General features: G+C 41.1%; 1 protein-coding gene across 1 annotated transcript; it reads right to left on the bottom strand.

Annotated features, from left to right (window-relative positions):
• Positions 1–14,050: 14,050 nt before the first annotated feature.
• rgcc (regulator of cell cycle) lies at positions 14,051–21,458 on the bottom strand. The gene is made up of 5 exons (XM_031727280.2): positions 21,298–21,458; positions 20,922–21,095; positions 18,024–18,134; positions 16,257–16,319; positions 14,051–14,786 (listed from the first exon to the last, which is right to left on the bottom strand). Exons 1-5 carry the CDS (start codon positions 21,323–21,325, stop codon positions 14,779–14,781), a joined length of 384 nt encoding a protein of 127 aa, XP_031583140.1. The 5' UTR covers positions 21,326–21,458; the 3' UTR covers positions 14,051–14,778.
• Positions 21,459–22,500: the final 1,042 nt, after the last annotated feature.

The following is a 22,500-nucleotide window of genomic DNA, read 5'->3' as shown; positions in this document are numbered from 1 at the left end:
AGGCCAGCTCATAGTCATATGAGAATTGCATACTTGCTGACTTTGCACATGGTGGTGGTTGCACATCTGGCTGGGGACTTGTTGCCTTGGCTACAGGCTGGGACTGACTTTTTTGGTTGTTGCTGTTTATTGTTTGTTGCCTGTTCCACTTCCTGCATGGTGATTTGACTGTGCTGGTGTGTGTGTATATATACCCTGATTTGTTTTGCAGATTGCTCCTTTCTCTCTGCCCCCATTCCACTCTCTCATTCTTTCCCTTCTGCTTTTCTCTTGCATCACGTTGTCTAAGTCAAGTTGCTCTGGCAAGACCTTCAACCACCCCCACAATTCTCTCTCCTTTTCTCTCTTTTGTCTCTGTCACTTTCTCCTCCAGCTACATTCCAGTGTGTGCCACAGATCTGATGTGATAACTCAGCTGGTTCAGACCCGTTGAAGTGGACGTCCCTGCCTGTTTTATGCTCTTAATGAATGACAAAGAAAAGACTGATGTCACTAGAGGCAACTGAGATTCCTCACTCTGCCTCTCTTGTGTCTTTACCTGTTGTGTTCATGCTTCATCCATGTCTCTCCGATCTTGATTCCCAGAAACAAAAAACAAGGGTGGAGGTGTCACAGCTGACCTCAGAGCCTCAGCGTCTCAGCCGGCTTTTTTGCCAGCAAGAGCCCTGAGGGGAAACGCAGTAATGGCCATAATGATGATGAATTAAGCTCTGAAACTGTGACAGGTAGGAGCAGATTTGTGGAGGCCCTATCACCCATCTTCTGTATCATAAAAAACCCCTACAGTTTACCCCACGTGTGCATTCCTTTCATCTGCCTCTCCAAGACAGTGCAGACATAGTGGTGGATTTTGTGTGTGTGTGTGTGTGTTTCCTGACCCTTACTCCACTGAGGACAGGAAGTTCATTAAAGACCAGCATTCAGACCTGTTTTGAATGCTGGTCTATTTTTCACCTCTTAGCTTCCCTGCTTAGATGTCATTACCCACGTAATTCCTGCTGAAAAATTGTTTCTCATCTAATAATAGTCAACAATATTATTCTGCTGCTTAATGAGCTGGGAAAAGAAAAAAATTGGAGTAGCAGTTATAGGGTGTTCCTGTCCTCTCACTTGCAGTTCTTCAAAATGAGAGGGAGAGAACAGTAATTAGTTTATCCACAGTTAGCCACAGAACTGAGTCAAAGCTTGTTTTGGACTACAGGTTTTTCACTCCACTACCACTCGCCACTTCATCATGATCACACTGGCAATTTATGTGCTGATGCTGTGGGGATTTTGTAGGAAGTTGTATGTGGAATGCAATGATATGCAGAATTTGTGTTTTTACTGAGGGAAGATTGCCAGACTGCAATATTCAAGCCTCTAGAAATAGTGTAACAGCAGCTGTTAACTGTGTATTGCATGTTCATGTGATTCAAGGGCTGCTTCAGAAGCATGTTGACAAAATAACAAATCTTTATTAATTTATTAATAACAAATTAGTGAAAACCAGGAGAAAAAAAAGGCTTAATCCAGTCAGGTTTAAATCAAGGAGAAATTATTGCCTAAAATTTTGCTGGCAAACATATTGGTAATATGAGCTGTCTGTATAGACAACGAGGAGACAGAGTATTGTTATTTGTTTGGAGTCACTTTTGTAAGCTTTAGAAACCAACTCCCAGAGCTTGCATGTGATGCTTTAGAAACTAAATGTTCCACTGTCCCTTGTTTTTGTTCTTTGTTATGCTGTGAGTAAGCAGTGGATTTATCTGATTGCAAAAACCGCCTGCTGTTGGATATGACACCAATGAGAACAATCATAGTCAACCAAATCAGTCAATTTGCTTTCAAATGAAACAGACTAGAGTTGGAGCTCTTGGTGATTATTGATGCACATAACAAAGTAGCTTATAGCGACTTCCCCTCTGTGCCAGTGGCTTATGTAATGGAAGTAATGACCCCCTGTTGGTTTCCAACTGGCTGCCCTTCATGGAGCCTAATATTCTGATTCTAATTTGTTTAAAAGGCATAATTTCACATTTCAGTTCACAGCTCTGAACCTCCTGGCTGCAGTCTTCTCCGTCTTACTGCAGTGCTAAATGTGTAGATTCTTAAAAACAAGTTTCCACAAAACTTGATCAAAATAGCAAACATTAAATGATGAATATGAATGTCTGTAAACCAGTTAAAAAGAAATAACATTTCGTGTCAAGGGGTATTAAAAAAAGTAAATTATTCCTGCAAAAATACCTTTATAAAGTTTATAGTGTGTAGATACAGACTGTATATAGAAAATGCATGAAATACTACTTTAGAGTAGAGTTTCCTTTGCCACTATATTAGACCTGGAAGGGATCATATTTGGATGAGAAGATAAAATGCTACATTATAAGCTTATGTTAGAAAGCTATGGTAGCTGCAACATATACCTGCTAGCTAGTGCTAAATGACATAATAATAAAACACTACAATTAGAGTCTTGTAAAGTAGAATACAAGGTATATTGAATGAGCTGCTCCACACAAAAGGATGCATTATTAGACTGTTTCATCCAAAATGTTCCAAATCGTCCCAGCAGAACAAACATGGACAAAGGGTCCAGTGACTAGCCTAGCAGATGACTAGCAGCTACAGCGGCCTCTGTCAACACACCGGTCAATCAAAGCAGCCTCATTCCTAATTTTTATGAATAGGGGTGCAATCCCCAGAGTCAAAAGCTAATTTTTGTACCAGTTTGGAAACATGCTTTTTTACTTCAAGTTTAAGTGGCCACTTGAGGAACTGTAGTTTTTGGCAGCTCCGCATTAGCTTCATTTTTCAGCCCCATTGATAGCTGCTTGGTTTTATGATGCTGTCCAATGAATCTCTGAGTTTCACTTTAATAGCATCTGTTTTGACTTGAGCAATATTTTATATCAGAGACCTGTAACCTCCCTTTAGCTATTGACTTACAGCTTTTCTCAGTTAAACTCGACATGATTTACTGCTCATGAAAAATGTTCCATACAGTTCAAAGACATGCAGTGTCTTGTTGAGGTATCTTCTGTTTATTTGTGCTGGGAGTGAGGAGCGGGTGATAGAAGCTATTACTGGATCAGTAATTAAATGTTTTGATTTGACAGTCATTTAGTATCCTTCCAGCCAAGATCCATTCAATAAAAGGTGAATTTGAGAAAGGAAGTCTAGGGGATTGGAGACATATCCTGGCTACCACCTCTCTCATTTGATTTTTGAATGATAACAAGCACTTGGATGTGCACCTACACACAGAGAGAAAGCTCGACTTACTGTTTTAAACACAAGTTCATGCACATTTTAAGAGCTTGTTTTACTCTGCCCTACTGCCTGAGAAAATGGAAACAATACTTCATCAAGAATGAGGAGAAATGAATCACACAGCAAAGAAAGAAAGCATAAAACAAACACAACAGGTAAAGGTTGAAAGCAAAGGGCTTTGAAGGCTTCTGCCTTTTGTGAAAGACAAGACAGCATTCTCCTTGTGTAGAGCAATAATTGTGTGAGGTGATTCCCCCCGAGCTCTCCTAAAGATGAAAGTCACTCGTTTAGCTACAGTCTAAGAAAATAAAAAAGTCCTGAAGTAGTAGGTGAAGAAGGAACTTTAGGTAAGTGCAAAGAGCTGATATGAGTACTTTTGGGGAACTGCTTGCCTTTCTGATGGAAAACAATAATTATTATGTAGTATTTTGGGGAGGGATGTTCAAGCAGCTCACTTGAATTACAAGGAGTATTTTCAGTAGCCTTTTTTCAGTGGGAGAAATGTGTTGTCACTCATCCAAGTGACTCCTTCAGTCTCAGCTGACTGCAGGTTTCCCCAACCTTTTAAACAGTGCATCTGTGTAATGACTGAAACTAGCACCACTGACGAACAATGGGCTGTGAGGTCAGTTTTATATTAGTGATCAGGAAAGTGCAGTTTCACGTAAACTAACCCTTACTGAAGGAGTCCTGGTGAAGGCCCAAAGCTAAACACTAACCCACATTTCTAACCTGGCTAAGGGGCAGGTTGTATAAATAAACAGACAGAGATACTGACGGGAGTAATGAGCTCTGAGATGGAGGAACAGAAGCAGAGTCAACTCTTCTAAGAAATAAGGACAAGAAGTGTGGGTAAAGGCAAGCGTGACAAGAAGACAATAGACAGAGACATGTTTGCAGGAGCTGTGAAAAGGAGCAGGTGGAGGATAGACAGACAGAACAGAAAGATGGGAGGAGAAGTGAAAGCAGGAGGAGGGATTGGAGGAGTTAGCATCTGTTTGGTGCTTTATTATTAACGGCGGCCTTTGTCTATGTAATAGTGTTTACTTGCATCAGATTAATATGATTATTCACAGTGTCTCCTGATGAATGTTTCAGTGCATCACATTTGCACAGTTTAAATATGGCATATAAAAGAGCCTGTATTTAAGTATTTTTCCCTGCTTGACAGTAGATTATTGCATTACAGGTTGTTTTTTTCAGTTCCATTGCTGTAACTAATTATAGTGTGTTAATCTGAAGTATGCATTTAGTCTTTGGGTCACAGCACATGCTGATTTCCAATTAATGAACAGGATGTAAAGTGATTAGAAAATTCTGATATGATGCCTTTTCACAAACACTTCTTTGCTATCATCATTTCAGCAGATGTTTGTGAATGAACCTGGTGTGCTTTCACAAAACATATTACAGTAAAAATACACTTTCATTTGAGAATCAACTTAGATAACATCAGAGTATAGATGATACAGAGCTTGTTTTTGTTTTGTTTTTCAGGCAGAAGCCCAAACATTAAACAGAGCATTTTCTCTCTAATGTCTGTTTGTTCTCTTCATACCAAATTTTACTCAGTCTTGGGTTCATTTTTGATCAGTTTTTGACTGTCGATGCTCACATAGAGTCTGTGACCCACTCTTGCTTTTTCCATTTAAGATATATTGCAAAACTCAGGACTGTTGTCTCAAAAAGTGAAATCGTTCATGCCTTCATCTCCTTCCGCTTGGATTACTGTAATGCTCTATTTCCTTGTCTGTCTAAAGTGTCTATTAATCGCCTCCAGTCTGTCCAAAATGCTGCTTCAAGGCTTTTAACTCACCCTTATAAATGATCTCATATCACCCGAATGTTAAAGTGTCTGCACATGCTTCAGGTTTAGGTATCATTTTAAAATCTTGGTTCTTACTTTTATGGCCTTACAAGGTGGGGCACCCATTTATCACTTACTCCACTCCTGCTCTCCAAGCCTGATCCTTAGTTCCACAGATAGGTGCCTTCTTGTGATTCCACGTACCCGTCTAAAAACTAAGAGGGATTGTCCATTCCAGACCTTGGCTCCAAATCTGTGAAAGTGTTTGCTGCTCTCTCTTTGCATCCTGTAAAAAACAGCTTACAGCACATCTATTCAGACGGGCATTTGGGTAATGTTCTTTGCTTTGTTGTTTTACTTGTCATGTGTGTAATAAGTGAAGTACATTCATAATATGATATGATACAGTATGATCTGGACACAACAACAAAGGCATCTTTTACCCCTGCAGCCACTCCCTTTCAATACCTCATCTGTTCTTCTGCTAGTTTATAGTTTAGCTATTATTGACATAGCTGCTAACATTTCTTAAAGTCTTATGTATTTGTCAAAGTGAGGAAGGTGTAGTCAACTACAGTGAGTGGAAACATGTCCTTGGTCTCTTGTTCAGTTGCTTGGTATGACGTGGTAACAAAATTTTATCAGTTGCTAACAGTAGCTACACGTGAACTACTTTTAAGAATCCTGACTTTAAAGGATAATTTTTTTCAAGGTTTTTCTTTTATTCCAAGTACTTATTGATGAGTCTTCCATGTGTGTGTTGTGCCCTGTCTCCTTCCTATCACACCCAGCAGATGGCTGCCTCTGCTTGAGCCCGGTTTATGGACGTTTCTTCCTATTAAAAGGGAGTTTTTCCTTTCCACTGTCACCAAAGCACTAGCTCATAAGGGGTCATTTGATTGTTGGGGTTTCCTCTTTATTATTGGGGGGTCTTTACCATACACTTTAAAGCACTGTGAGGTGACTGTTGTTGTGATTTGTCACTATATGATGAAAATTAAAATGAGTATGATGAAATTGAATTGAAAGTGAAATGAACTGAATTGAATTCAGTTCATCTCAGCAGAGAAGCATTTGGCTGCATGCCTCCAACACAGAACTAACAAAGTGCAAGTATATGGGGACATCTGAAACAAAGCTGCATACTCCAGCAAACATCGACATGCATGTCACATTTGTTTTTGCTCGCTTTCTTTCAAGTTACTTTTGCTAATTCTGATGGTCTTTCCATTTTCTTGCCCATATCTGCTTCTTCATTGTCAGAGATCCCTCCAAATCTACTTCTCAAAAGTGGGCATGACAAAAGGGGCGCGGCAAATGAGAGGAAGTGGGAAGGAAAGGGTTTTGTTAAATGCATTATGGATCTAGGACACAGACAGATGGATAAATGGGAGGAAATAGAGAGTGGAACAGATGGGAACCAGACAGCATAAACTGACAATATAGGAAGGGCTGTATGGTCACAGAGGGCCATCTGGAATCTGTCTTTTTTTGTTTTTGTCTATGTATTGTGTTTTCTGTTGTTTGCTTATTAATGACTTTTTCTGTGTTTCACGTGGGAGAAAGGAAATATTTAACACATTAATCACAAACCTCCAATGTTTGCAAAGTAAACTGATGGATGCAGAATGCAGCCGTCATACTGGCTCTTTGGGATAGCACATCCATCATATGTGCAACACTCCAGTGACTCATCAGATGGAAATACAGGGTCACACTTCGCGGTAATGGTCATACACTCTGACTCAGAGTCTGTCTGCGAACTGTGGTCCACCAGCCACGTAGGCATCCGGTGTGATTCATGAGCCATATCTGGTATTTATTACCAAATTGGATAGTTGGATTGTTTGTAGACTAGAAAAGTTAAACTGCTTCAAATTAGGTTTTTGTTTCAGTAGGACAAAATATTAGTTTGATACAGTCCATCAAAATGAAGGTAAAGCAAAACTACTACAAAACTGGTTCTCTTCAATATTACTTTAAAACACACCAGTCATTTGCATTCCTTGTATTAAACTTTTCCAGTTTGTCTGAGGCTCAGAGGAAGTACAGATTCAGTTAAGAGCAGCCAAGGAAGGCAGCTGTGCCTAAAATTTGGCTGGGGACTTGGTAGGCTCGAATCCCAGTGATATCACCGCTTCTCCTTAGAATGTGCCAAAGCTTTATAACTTGCTAGTTGTGCTTTGCTACAGCCACATGTGCAACCTGCAGTGATGAGCAAATTTATAATGCATTGTATGTGCTAAGAATTCTGTTACTGAATAAAATATAAGCACATTTTTGCTTATATTAAAGTCATGTAAGGTTTTAAATTCAATTATTCATAAGCAAACAAAGCACTGAGAAGCCAATGTTCAGGTTTTTATTTTATTTATGTTTAATTTATTTATGTTTTCCACATTATGGTTAATTCAGTCTGCCTGAAAAGCAGAACTATGACAGATGGTAAATGGACTGGTTCATATATGGCACTTTTGTATTCTAAAAGCACTCAAAGTGTTTTACACAACTTGTCTCATTCACCCATTCACACAAGTACTTCCTATTTAACATTCACACACTTCAGTTGATGCATCCGAGCGCAACTTGGGGTTAGTATCTTGCCCAAGGACGCAGGATGCACGCAGAGAGACACTAGCATTTATGGGTAACTTAGGATAGCAATTTAACCTTTGAACTGTGGGAGGAAGTTGAAGAACTTGTCACAGGCACAGGGAAAATACACAAACTAAGATAGCTATACGGAGAAAACTTGTTTTCTGCAAACATGTTTGTTTCTGCTCTAAATGAGGGAATTTTAACTTTGAAACCTGTTTTTTGTACACAGCCTCAAGCGACTACTTGAAGAACTGCAGTTGAACGTAAAGCTGTAACTGCCCTGGCATCTTAAATTAATAAGTTAATAAACATATTTCTATGAGAACGACTGGGGATTCAGTTTTGTGTTTGTGTGTGTGTGTGTGTGTGTGTGTGTGTGTGTGTGTGTGTGAGAGAGAGAGAGAGAGAGAGAGAGAGAGAGAGAGAGAGAGAGAGAGAGAGAGAACTCTAGTCTGAAGGCAAATGGCCAATTATTTGCACCGCTTAAATTGCAGCCACCCAAAATTTACTTTCCAGTGGACACTGGTTCATCTAAAAAAAACACAAAGTTCTAGAAACATGCTTCAGCTTCTCACAGAGCTCAATGAGAGAACATTCAAACCCAGATCAGAAAAAAGTAGAAGGCCCACAACGATTACATAACTGACTTTAGTCTGTTGTCATAATACTTTGTGTTATGGGTTTAGTCAGATTTGAAATGTTAACTCTTTTTTTCCATTCAACATTGTTTCTTAGTAACCAAACAAGCCAAAACGTCACGTCTCATTCTCCCTTAATATGTGAGTCTCTAGAAAACCGTCAAGCACATGCTGCTTAGCTTTCTATTCATTCACATGGACATCGACAGCAGTAAATTTACTCATTTGTCAACCCCAACACACCCACATATTGTTCAGATTTCCAAGCAGGCAGTGCCTCTGCTCTGTGAGTGTGAAACATCTGCCTTCTTACCAGAGAGTGACCCATAATTTCCAAGGTGGTGATAAGACTCCATCTTCATGCATAGGCCATTCAAAGTAATTTTAGTCATACAGTCCTGTGAAAAACTAAAGCAAATTTCAGTAGCTTGTAGAACCAGCTTTAGCAGTAACCGTTTTCTGTGTGACTTTATCAGTCACTCACATCATTGTGGAGAAATTTTGGGACACTTTTCTATATGACTGTGATGGCTGCAGTTACAGTCCCACAGTTGTAATATCCACCAAATATTAGTGTAGAGGCTTATACATAACACTACACTAACATTTTTCTTTCTTTAAATATAGGGTTTAATTTATAGAATAATAACTGCTTTTGGTTTAGAATTAATTCACATATCCACATAACACTGCGTTCTAAAATAAGTGCCCCCTATTAGTTTACATTGTTATGTATGATTTAATGTCTTTGCTTTCTGAACCTTAGTTGCAGCTGCTCCAGTCCCTTGATTGATGAGCCAAGAGGTGGAAAAGGGGCGGAGCCAGCCTATATTGAGAACAGCAAATTGGCTCATACCATAACACTTGATCATTGGGGGGAATTGGGATTTGTTATGTTAGTTTCAGTCTGGTTTTGTGTGTTTTACCCCTTTTTGTGTTTTTCTGGGCTGATCAGCCACTATTTAAGTTTCCCCTTTGTCTTGTTTAGAGAGGTCAGTTTGTTTGAGTTATCAGTATTGTTTGTTAACTTTGAGTAGAGTTCTGTTATTTTGACCTCTTTTATGGGTCCAAGATTTTTTTTTGTATGATTTAACCAACTATGTTTTTGGGTTCATTAAAAAAACTTTTTTGGATTTTCACCTGTGCCTGACTTTCTTTCACTGCTTGATCCATCACAATGACACTGGTTCAGTTCATTGTAGTTTTGCAGTTTTGTAGTCTCTCTTAAGGCCCTACTACAACATTTCAATTAGGCTGGGGTCTGGACTTTGACTGGGCCATTGCAACACCTTCATTCTTGTTAGCTGTGATTGGGACCTTTGTTGTATTACATGACCCAATTTTGGCCAAGCTTGACAGATTCGACATTAGAATACTTTGATAAACAGAGGAGCTTCTGGTCAAGTCATTGACTGCAAAGCCACAGTTTTCAACCTTCAATATGGTGATCAACAGTTGCTGTTTATGCTGATATGTTGGCTTGATTTTGACCAAAAGCGACTTTGTGCTTCTTGGCCAAACATCTCCACTTTTGTCGTATCTGCCCTAAGGACATTGTTCCAGAAGCTATGTAGGGGTTTGTCCTTGAGGTTTTTTTTGAGCATTTGAGTTTTTTGTGTTTTCTCTCTTTTGGTTTATTAGCAGGGACATCCAGTCATGGGAAAAATAAAAGCTGTCTTGAATGTTCTCTGTCTGTGAAAAATCTTTCTCCCTGTTGAATTATGCATGTATTATTGGACAAATTGTCTCAAAATGGCCTTATAACTCCTCCCAGTATGATGGGCAGCAACAATTGCTTCTCTAACATCATTGTTCTGTCCGTCCTATTTGATATTGCACAATTGCAAACTTCTATTTTTATAGAAGCGCTCACACTTGCTGATGATCAGTTAATGAAGAGCTGATAGCAGTGTGCGGCTACTACTTAACCCTTTTAATTCCTATGGAATCAGTAAAGGCGTACTTACTTTTCACACTGCATAGAGAGCTGTATTTATCAGCATTAACAGTTATTAGCCACCTGCCAAACGCCAGTGTTGTGTTATATTTTAAGCCAGTGATGTCACCATGAGTGAAGCCAATGTAGCTGCTAACTGCAGAATCAGTGCAGAAAGTTTGTGAGTGCAGTCAAAGGACACTGTCATTCAGGTCATAGATGAGTCAGTGTGATTGTGGTGATGATCATAATGAATGCGCAATTTAGGGCACATGATGAGGTCAGAGAGATGCAATCATAATTACCCAAATGACAGCTAAACCTAGTCGTCCATCTTAATTTGAGGAAGTCTGAACTTGATTTTGAGGGCTTGTCATAGGAGGCGGGGTCTTTAGTGCATGCCTCTGTCATATGAAGTTCATCGCATAGTTTTCAAAACGTCACCAAATTTAGGGAACGTCTCTTACTGACTGATATCCCTTTAATATCCCAAACATCCATCCATTCGCTTCCGCTTATCCTTTTCAGGGTCGCAGGGGGCGCTGGAGCCTATCCCAGCTGTCATAGGGCAAGAGGCGGGGTACACCCTGGACAGGTCGCCAGTCTGTCGCAGGGCCAACACACAGGGACAGACAACCATTCGCACTCACTCGCACATTCACACCTAGTGGCAATTTGAATTATCCAATTAACCTATCCCCACAAGCTGCATGTCTTTGGACGGTGGGAGGAAGCCAGAGTACCCGGAGGGAACCCACGCAAACACGGGGAGAACATGCAAACTCCACACAGAAAGACCCCGGCCTGATGGTGGAATTGAACTCAGGACCTTCTTGCTGTACGGCAACAGTGCTAACCACCGTGCCACCTCCTAAACATGTCATACCTAAAAAAAAAAAAAGTAAACTGTGACATTTACAGTAATTTTTGGGAGGATCTTTTTACCACTTCACATCACTGAAAGAAATTCTAACCAAGGGATATATTATATTATATATTATATTATATTAGTATATTATATTAGTTATATTATATTAGTATATTAGTATATTATATTATATTACTTCTTGTATTAGAGGCTAAGACTTATTCAGACATGGGGGAAATTAAATCACACATTCACTTGACTTTCCTTAGTTTGGATGGAAAGCAGAACGCAAAAAGAATGTGTGACCAACACTCAGAAAAAGCTGACTCAAACCTTTCTTATATGAGGCAACAGTGCAAACAGGATGGCTAGATTAAAGACAGAGACATCTGAACATATCAGTTAATGTTTCCCTCTTCTTGCAGTGTTAGCAGTGACATCTGGACACCAGTAATGTGAAGACTCAGTGGAGAGCTGAATCTGATACTTGGCTTCGTGTATTTCTGTCTCTTTGTGATGTGGATGCACATCTGTGGGTCTCTGCCCAGCCTATTCATAGACCGCCCACTTGAGCAGACTCAAGGAGCCTCCCATGGGAATCCATGTGAATGTATAGATGTCATATGGAAGGATCTGGTTTGTTTGATATGATGCTGCCCATCTTGCTCCCATCATCAATGCATTTCTTTTTTCAACCTAATTTTCTGTTTTGGAAGACTCTTTATCTTTTCACCTTGCTACGTCGCCTTATCTTGTTCTAGCCCTTTTTCCACAGCTGTGTTCTCCTTGCTCCTGACTCCCTGACTTTCCCACACTTCCAGGCCTGTGAATATGACTGCTGTCCACACTGCCAAGGCCAAAATTTCTACAGGATTGACCCATGTGGCCAAAAAGATGCTCACTGCTGCCAAGGGGGGAGGTTGTTTTATGTGTTATGTCAACAAGGACTGTCAGATCAGTGCCAGCTGCCCTCCAAACACCATCCAGTGGCAGTGGCACTGTACCCACAGCCAACCCTGTGCCAACTTCCCAGTGCCAACTGTACTGAAGAAACAACATGGACGGGTGTCGCAGTGCCAGCTTCCTGCCATCACATTAATACAGACTGGCACGGACTGACAGTAGTCTGGCCACATCCGCACACTTATTTGAACAGGTGGGGGTGGGAGTGTTGGCATAGGGGTATCTCTTTACATTTAGCTACAGATGAGAGATGATGATGATGAGATAGCCTTTATTTGTCAGTTGCAGGTCTTTTGCGCACACAGCCTGCATGTGTGCGCATGCAGTTCTGTCCTGAACTTTTAGCTACTTAAGATGTTTAGATTCTTATTCATGATAACATACCATGAGTGAAAGATAGTCCTAGTCAGACTGATAAGTGGATTTGATAACCAAGACTGATAACCCAGAGCTCAGAAGAACTCTGTTGTCTTACACTAAATGCTGACTTTCTGAGACTTTTTCTCTTTACTTTACTTTGTATTAGAAAAATAAATGAAAACTTTTAATGACTTTACTTTGAAAAGCCTTTTAAATTTAGAGTTTGTAACTGTGCAACATGTTCCAGTTGGGTCATTAGAGGTAAAGTTAAGCCTCATATTGTTGTTGTTGTTCTCAAGTCACAGAAAGGACCTTGATGTTGCAGTGATGCAAGCAGGATTTCCTTGGCTCAGCAAGTAAGAATTTATAACAGAAACCTTGTATCAAAACCTCACTAGCAATAAAGACTAGTTGGATTATAGGAAATGTGAGATCATAATAGAAAAAAATAATATCATCTGAATAGCAGAGACAGAGAGGGGGAGAGGTTGGACTTGAGGAATCCTGAATAGACATCTATTGGTGAATTCTGTTATCCACCCTGTCCCCTTAAAGAGCCAATAACTGTGTAGTAGCAGCCTTATTATAGAAAGAAAATGAAGCGTCTTGGCTTCCTATATTCATACCATGAATTAGCACAGCATTTGTTCAGTGCTCTGGTGGTCTGTTGATTATGTTGGCGCTCTGAACTGACCCATAAATACAGCCGTAATGTGTAACCTAATCATATAATCTTGTGTATAACTTGGTGGGGAAAATCTTTTAAACATTTTCTTGGGCAAAGAATTCAAGTGAACATGTGTTTTTTATGCCCGTTTGACCACTGAAGTAATTTAGTTGGGGTCTCCAATTTTAAACACAAAACCTGGCCAATTAATTGCCCAGAGGTGGTACCGAGATGCCTAGTAAGTGTAAGGACTTGCTTCTGTGTACACCTGCTGCACTATCAGTAAGGAGGCATATCTACTCGTAGTTATTGACCTTTGACCTCTGCTGGTCAGCAGACATCAGATTCAGCTGCCGCTGAGGCTGGAAGGGGTCACGCCCTCCCATCTCCCTCCACCTCTGGAAATAGACACAATGTTACTTAAGAAGTTATATAAGTCCAGCTTTGCCGAGTGGTTGATTCATGCGCACAGAAGTCAAGAGACTTGTAACACATCTTTCACTGTGCCTGTAGTTTTGCATGTAGGTATTACATTCTTGGAAGGAAGTGAAGGCTCTTCCTGCCCTTCTTTATGTAGTCTATGTTTGTGATTGATGGATCACATTAAGAGAACTATGTCTATGTTCCAAGAAACATTTGACACTCAGTGTAGATCTTGTTTGTTTTGCCTACAATGGCTTTAATTTCAGAGATAAACAGTGAGTGATCAGGTCACTGAAACACACAGGGCCATTTGTGCATGTGGTGTTGGTGGTCTTCCACTGACAGATCGCCACTGCTTTACCAGTCTAGTTCGCAAGACAGCATGTACACCTAGTGTGGTCGCTGACCTCTGGAAACACCTTCCTGCAGGGGAGTTTTCAGGATTTTTTTAAATCCAAAAACAAATTAAGTTCAGATGTGAACAGCCTAACTGAAGCTCGGAATAAAAAAAAAAGAAAAAAGACAAGACACGTGCTAATAAAAGAAAAAATTGTAATCGTTTAATGTTATCTCAGGCAGGTAGTAGCTGTATAAATACACAGATTATTTTCCAGTTTTTTTCAGAGAGGGTTACGGCTTTAGTTCACATTTGATCAACTTTATTCCAGTCAACCTGTCAAATCTTAATCTGACTGTCCTGTCAAAACCAAGGCAAATAGAATTTGAAGCAGTTATTATTTACATATGATACAAAAATAGATTTCACAATAAAAGAGAGATATATTTACAATAAGAAGCTCTATAAAATACAAATATCTTTCTGTTATAAAAAGCCATTTCTTAAATAACTCTTCCAGCTCAAGTTTTGCACGAGGGAGTGTAATCTGGTCTGTGGCGGGATGAATTGTAATTCAAACAACGAATGTTCTAGCGTGCCTTTACTCCTCGCACCTTTAATGGGAGTCCATTACTTCATGGCTGCGCAGTATTCTTGTCCTACGAAGCTAATCTTAACCCTGACTGCAGTCTTTACAGCCATGTGGTCTGAAGTTAGTGCTGGGTTAACTTTAGGAGCGCTGAGCGGCTGGAACTGATGCTGTGGTCGAGCTACTTGGCAGCTGCTGCGCCATCCAGCTGCATCCTGTTGGGTGGTTTTCTGTGAGGGGGGGGCAGGTGCATGTTAACTGTTCAAGGGGGGTCCTCCAGACTTACACTCCCTCCTTCCCTCGTGGCCAGGCTCCAAGCTGACTGTGGGCCTCTGTGTCACATGCCTAGAGCAGACAGAGATGGACACGGTTAGAGGAGGACTCCCTGGCTCCTGGTTCTATTCTCAGAATGGTGGACGCTCAGCTTTACAGGCTGCTCATCGTAAACACTGGTGGCCCCAATAAACACACCGCGCTCCGTTGCTAACAGAGGAGCTGGCTGACTGCCTGAATGGCTAATTGAATGTCCAACTTTACAGACAGATGGGATGCCTGTGAAAGATGGACATTCAGTGGCTAAAACAGAGTAGGAAGCCTAAGAACAGACATGGAAATAAGAAAAGTTCCTCACTCCCACCCCTGTCTCTTTCCACTACTGACATTTAAAGTTGAAATTTCCGACAGGGTTTACCCCGGCACACATTCCTTATTCTCTGATGCAAGTTCCAACTCTGACAAGGCCTGAGCAAAGAGGAGGCCCAGCACAAATCAGCCATCTATTAGCCTGACATTGTGTAAGATACCAAATTGCTTTCTCCGATTACAGATTTGTGCGTTCCAAGTCAAGTTAGGTCAAATATTATTATTATAGCCCAGTAGGCTAGAGATGACAAATTTGCATACACCACGGAACATTCCCTACCTCTGGGTTGCCAAATATACAGCAAAGGTTCCAGATTCAGCCCACTGAATGGCTTTGCAGAGTGCAAAGACTGCAACAAGGAGGGCATAAATTTTGGAATTTTCACTGCATTTTACATTTGGAAGAACTGCGCTGCTAGTTGATAAGAATGAATGGTGTGATGACAGCTGTTATTTAGGTCACTGCTGGGTTTGCAGAGTTTATCCTGACATCACTCATGGCTACACGAGAGTAAGGTGGGGGTTTCTTTGCTTCACTACCACCACATATTGTTGAAACTGACTTGTTTCTCTAGAAACATCTCATCATTATCATTACAAATAGATGTTTTATTACCTGTAGTTATTTTCACATTGGAGTTAAACTTTACATGAAAAGAAAAGAAAGTAATAGGAACGGTTTGGAGGGTTGAACTGGGCTGTATGTGACCCACAAACTAAAATAAGTTTGACACCCCTGCTCTACACTAAGAGGATCAATTTGGATAAAGAACAAAAGCCCAGAGGAAAATGCCTCCATACAGGGTATATGTACCATACACGGAAAGAGACAGGGGAAGAATAGACCAGGATGAATATTATAAAGCAGCGTTCCACTGTGTACGATCTCCACTTCAAAGCTGAGTGACAGGTGAAAAGGGATATGCAGCCTTTCTCTCCAGTGTGACCCTGAAAGCCTGGAGGTCCATATAGCAAGCCTCAGCCACTTCATAATCCTGACACATCATTGTTTCATAGAAACCTGTGGGGTGGCTCTCATGGCATTTTATGAGCAGTTGTTAACAAAGCCGACACAGGGAACAAACGCTCCGGTTAATCCCGAGTAGCGAGCGGCACCAGCATACAGGCTAATTTATCTTGGGGCTCTGACAGCCGGATTGCATTAGCACTTACTCTCTAGTGTCTTGTCCAGGTCGGCGATGAAGTCCTCCAGCTCTTTAGTGTCGCCCAGTTTGGCTGCAATGGAAACACACAGAAAAAAAAAATCACGATTTTGAACTGAGCAGTTTAAATATAAGCCTCTTCAATCACTCATTACTACAGGGAGTGCAGAATTAGTAGGCAAGTTGTATTTTTGAAGAATAATTTTATTATTGAACAACAACCATGTTCTCAATGAACCCAAAAACACATTAATATCAAAGCTGAATGTTTTTAGAAGTAGTTTTAGTTTGTTTTAGTTTTAACTATTTTAGGGGATATCTGTGTGTGCAGGTGACTATTACTGTGCATAATTATTAGGCAACTTAACAAAAAACAAATATATACCCATTTCAATTATTTATTTTTACCAGTGAAACCAATATAACATTCTCCACATTCACAAATATACATTTCTGACATTCAAAACAAAACAAAACAAATCAGTGACCAATATAGCCACCTTTCTTTGCAAGGACACTCAAAAGCCTGCCATCCATGGATTCTGTCAGTGTTTTGATCTGTTCACCATCAACATTGCGTGCAGCAGCAACCACAGCCTCCCAGACACTGTTCAGAGAGGTGTACTGTTTTCCCTCCTTGTAAATCTCACATTTGATGATGGACCACAGGTTCTCAATGGGGTTCAGATCAGGTGAACAAGGAGGCCATGTCATTAGTTTTTCTTCTTTTATACCCTTTCTTGCCAGCCACGCTGTGGAGTACTTGGACGCGTGTGATGGAGCATTGTCCTGCATGAAAATCATGTTTTTCTTGAAGGATGCAGACTTCTTCCTGTACCACTGCTTGAAGAAGGTGTCTTCCAGAAACTGGCAGTAGGACTGGGAGTTGAGCTTGACTTCATCCTCAACCCGAAAAGGCCCCACAAGCTCATCTTTGATGATACCAGCCCAAACCAGTACTCCACCTCCACCTTGCTGGCGTCTGAGTCGGACTGGAGCTCTCTGCCCTTTACCAATCCAGCCACGGGCCCATCCATCTGGCCCATCAAGACTCACTCTCATTTCATCAGTCCATCAAACCTTAGAAAAATCAGTCTTGAGATATTTCTTGGCCCAATTTTGACGTTTCAGCTTGTGTGTCTTGTTCAGTGGTGGTCATCTTTCAGCCTTTCTTACCTTGGCCATGTCTCTGAGTATTGCACACCTTGTGCTTTTGGGCACTCCAGTGATGTTGCAGCTCTGAAATATGGCCAAACTGGTGGCAAGTGGCATCTTGGCAGCTGCACGCTTGACTTTTCTCAGTTCATGGGCAGTTATTTTGCGCCTTGGTTTTTCCACACACTTCTTGCGACCCTGTTGACTATTTTGAATGAAACGCTTGATTGTTCGATGATCACGCTTCAGAAGCTTTGCAATTTTAAGACTGCTGCATCCCTCTGCAAGATATCTCACTATTTTTGACTTTTCTGAGCCTGTCAAGTCCTTCTTTTGACCCATTTTGCCAAAGGAAAGGAAGTTGCCTAATAATTATGCACACCTGATATAGGGTGTTGATGTCATTAGACCACACCCCTTCTCATTACAGAGATGCACATCACCTAATATGCTTAATTGGTAGTAGGCTTTCGAGCCTATACAGCTTGGAGTAAGACAACATGCATGAAGAGGATGATGTGGACAAAATACTCATTTGCCTAATAATTCTGCACTCCCTGTACATATACAGTACAATACATAGCTTATTTATGTCCACGAGTTTTCAAGGGCTTTTACTCACGTTTTGGTGACATTAGGGGAGGTGAGGTGGTGGTGGTGGGGGAGAGCATGGTGGGCGAGTTCAGTCTCTCGTCGCTGAAGCTGAAGCTGTTTCTGTTGAGAGACTCGGCACCTGTCAGAAAGAGACAGAAGAGAAAATGCAGGCATATAAGATCAAGCGAGTGCTCACTTTTCTCTACATCTGTGTCAGTGTGACAAGCTTCAGTGTGTAATCACTGCATTCTCCTCTAATGACACCCTTCCTCTCTGGGCTGTTGTGTGCGTGCCTCACAAACACGTGCGGGTACGGCACAAAAACAAAAGTGTTAAAATGAATCTCTACAGAAGACTTTGTTTTTCTTGCAGCAAAAATTTCTGGATGACTTCAAAGCTAAAAAGAAAAAGTCTTGATAACCATAAGTCAGCAGCTTTGACGCTGTTAGTGAAAGCAATATCAAAGGTTTTCCTGGGCAAAGAGGTCTCCAAAGGCAGCCAACTCTTCCCCTGCTCTTTAGTAAGATTTATGTTTGACATGTTCAAAACAGCAGAGCATGCTCTTATTTGGGATACTGTCTCTGTTTCTTATGCACAAATCTCTACACAAGTCTTACATAAATGATCTAATGGTCACCTTTATTTTGCCACACAGTACTTCAAACCACCACTCTTGCTTCACAGCAAAGAAGGTTCTGGGTTTGAATCCACCATCTGTGTGGACGTATGTTCTCTCTGGCTGCTCCGGCTTCCTCGCACAGCCAAAAGACTTGCAGTTAGTGGGGTTAGATTAACTAGTGATTCTAAATTGCCCGTAGGTGTGAATGTGAGTGAGACTCTTTAGTTGACCTGTTGGGGGTGTAGCTGGGATAGGGATAAATGTTTATCTGACAGCATGAAAGACTTTTTAAATCATTCTTTGTAGAAGTGCAAACCACACTGATAATAATGAATGTGTAGCTGTGAAGTGTGTGTTCTCAAACTAAGATTAGGCTACACTTAAAGATGCCGATGTGTATCTTGCACCATGTCTGAGATGTCAAGCACCCACTTGTTCCCGCCTCTCTGACCAATGCCTCTCCCACAACTCTGGATTGTGGGAAATTGCACAACATGGGATAGAAGACACCACACAGGAAGTGCAAGTGGAACACACACACACACACACACACACACACACACACACACACACACACACACACACACACACCGATGAGGCCTTAATGTCTGCACTTGACTGGAACCTGAACCTCTCTCATTTCTCAGCTTCCTCTGCTGCTCTATATTCATGTCTGTCTGTCCTTCTTATTCACTCCTACATTCTTCATACCACTTTCTGTGGCTCTCTGTCGCCTCTCTCACTCACACTGACACTCCAGGGTGCAGCTCCAAGACTTTTTGTCATTTATCTACGCCTTCAACACTCAATACATCTATCAGACTTCGAGACAATAGGTGGCCCCTGTGGGAGACAGGTCCTTCGTCATTACTTCACTACCATGGAGAGGACAGGGTTCAAGCAGGAATCTGATCCACTGATCAAATCAGCAAGCTCATTAGTGCCATAGACACATGTTCAAACACCTTCCCTGTGTTTGTATCACTGATGTTGCTCCCTGCGAGATCATCAGTGATAATGGCCCCTGTTATTGTGCAATTACCTAGTTTTAAACGTCTGATTCCCTTTCTAGCATATATCGTACATTTGAATGTGTGGTTATCTAGCCTGCACACCCTCTCTCCTCCCTTAGACAGCCCTACCCACTGGCATGTGTTTGGAAAAGTATATTTGCACATGGGGACATGAAGCATATTTTTCTCTGTGTATCAGCATACAAGGCTATCCCACTTGCCCCCCTGAAGCCAGCTCTGCAGCTGGGGGAAGCTAGACTTTTAAGACACCGTATGGTAGAGTGATATGGTAACGTATGACAGTAAACCTTTAGAGACGCAGCCACAAAATAGGGGCAGGTGTGCCAAAATATGCAGCTCAACGTGACGCCAACATCTCTGAAGCATGAGAAAGGGATTTTCTCTCCCTGCTACTCTCCCTGCGTGCGAGCATACATGAAGGCGTATGCAACAGTTTGATGCTCGACTCGGGTGCCCTCTGGATGCGGCACTGTAAATGCAAACAATACCCTAATCAATTTAAAATAGTCTGTATGCTTATCTGTACCTCATACACCTGTGAGAATGTTAATATTTAACTTTCAGTAAGTTTAGCAGTGTGGCGATCCCGATTCCAGTTATGTCGTGTTTGCACTTCTTGTGGATGTGGAATGTGGTCTCTAGCATTTCCTCCTATTGAGAATAATGATTCCTGCTCAGTTTTCTTGTTTAGTTGATGTTCAAATGTTTGCTAGCGTTTTTATGTAACTGTGTGGTATTTGGGCCACTGTGACATTAATCAGAAATTGAATTTAGATACTTTTGTTTAATTGCTGCAATACTAAATTAAAATTAAATAACACTCTTATGTTTATGTGTACTATATTACATTGATGTGACATATCCTCCTCAAGTGCAGTACACTCAAGACAAACAAGCTTGTGAACCTGGCTTTTTAAAAAGGTTTCCTTACTTAGAGAGTTTGCATGTTTTTTACATAAAGCAAACTTTACAGTGTACCTGATAAGACACTACACACCCAAGGCATAAAGTTCACTATAGGAGGAGTGGTACTGCAGAGATAACAAACCCTGTGTCTTCATTCTGCAGAGAAGTATAACGTGTCATTATTTTGTGACACTTTGTAACTCTTGTCTGACTGTCTGGAGTCCAATTTAATTGCTCCATGTTAAGGATCACAACAAAGTGGAACCACTGAACTTTTCCATTGGTTAGATAACCATGGTAATATCCACACGGGATAATACTGAGGAGCAGGTGAGCCCACAGTAAATCACAATCCTTGCCCACTTACTCTCTGTGTCGCTGATGCCGCTGTCGCTGACACTGGCGCTGCTCCTCCTCTTCATGGTCTTCAGGTGTTCGTCGTACCTGAAGTGTCGCTTCTCCACCGGCGACGTGAAGTCTTCGATCACCGCGTCGAACTCGCACAGCACATCGTTCAGATCCTCCTCGTTGATGAACTTGGCTGCAAAGGGGGGAAAAATAATTCACAAAAGTGAAATAAAATGTAACGAAATGAGCAAACTGTTGATGTTATGATTCAGAGCTGGAAATCATTCACGTAGCACATTGTTCTATTCTTATATAAACACAACTGCAATTCAATTATCGTATTCATATATAAGATAATATTTATATACTTATATATTTAAAACAAACGACATTACCTTGAGGTTTCAGCTTTGGGGACTTCATGACTCCACTAGTCCGCTTAGAAATGATCCAGAAACGTCGTGAAAACTTCTAAATAAATAAATGTACCCCTCAGCGTAAAGTCCCACTTCGTCGCAGGATGCAGCGCTGTTTCAGGTCTTTATCTAACCTCCAGGTCAAGGACGGGCGCTTTTTAACGAGTCCTGAGGAGTGGGGGCGGAGACGCAGGGAAGGGAGGGGGAGCTTATGCGTGTGCGCGATCTCTTACGTGCCCCCCATGACCAATAAAGCTTCTCCCGGTTAAAGTTACGGTCCTGACGTCTCCTTCTTAAAAGTATGTTTGTAAACAACTTCTATGTCACTTGCCAGGCAGAAGTGTAATGCAGGGATATTTATAATCACGAGTCAGTGCTTTTCATATTTTATCACCGGGCAAATCGTCACAGTAGGGTGAGTAAGTAGCCTCATCTTTGATGAATGACCAAGTTTCTATAATCAAACTGCGTTTCCTCTCTTTGCAAGAAAGGAAATGAGAGTATGATCAGTGTGGGGCATCTTTAGATCAATGATTAACTCGGTACATCTCAGCCTTACTGTGAGTGATTGATTTTCATTCACACAGTGGGAAACTGCGTGTTTGCTGCTAGTTATTCATAAAGAGACAAAACACCGATAGATCCCATAGAAAATCAAGTTATTGAATAATTTCTCTAAAGAATGAGAATTTATTCTGGTTTTATAGACAGAACACTATTCACGTTAAATAATCCTGCACTGTACTCAGATAGGACCTCTAAAATCCAACGAGACAGCTCGTTTTGCACTGTATGATCTCCAGGATCTCCGGGGCTCTTATCAGGCACAGAGCATGGTCTCTAAAGACAAAACTTTATTTCTGTGCCAGGAAAATATTTTGTCTAGGTCCGATTTTCTGCCATCGTGAACCTGCAGTGACATCTGGTGGTGGAATCTCACAGTTGCAGCTGATCTTTGCTCAGCTGATCTTTGCAAAGCAACAGTCCAAAAAATCTCACCTCAGTTCCTTGTGTTAGAATTTTGAACTGAACTCTAATCTACAGCACCAAGTACAATTTAAGGAGGGCTCTCTCAGTGTATCGCCTTTGCTTTCATTTCCAAATAAAAACTGAGCAAATCATCCGCTGAGGAGTCTGTGTGTCAGGTGAAAGGTAAAAAAAGTACACTTTGAGACAGTTTTG

The sequence above is a fragment of the Oreochromis aureus genome, linkage group 16 (genome assembly GCF_013358895.1).
Source record: "Oreochromis aureus strain Israel breed Guangdong linkage group 16, ZZ_aureus, whole genome shotgun sequence".
NCBI classification, from domain to species: domain Eukaryota; kingdom Metazoa; phylum Chordata; class Actinopteri; order Cichliformes; family Cichlidae; genus Oreochromis; species Oreochromis aureus.
Note: the sequence above shows the minus strand (reverse complement) of the source record. Positions and strands in the feature narration are given on the sequence as shown.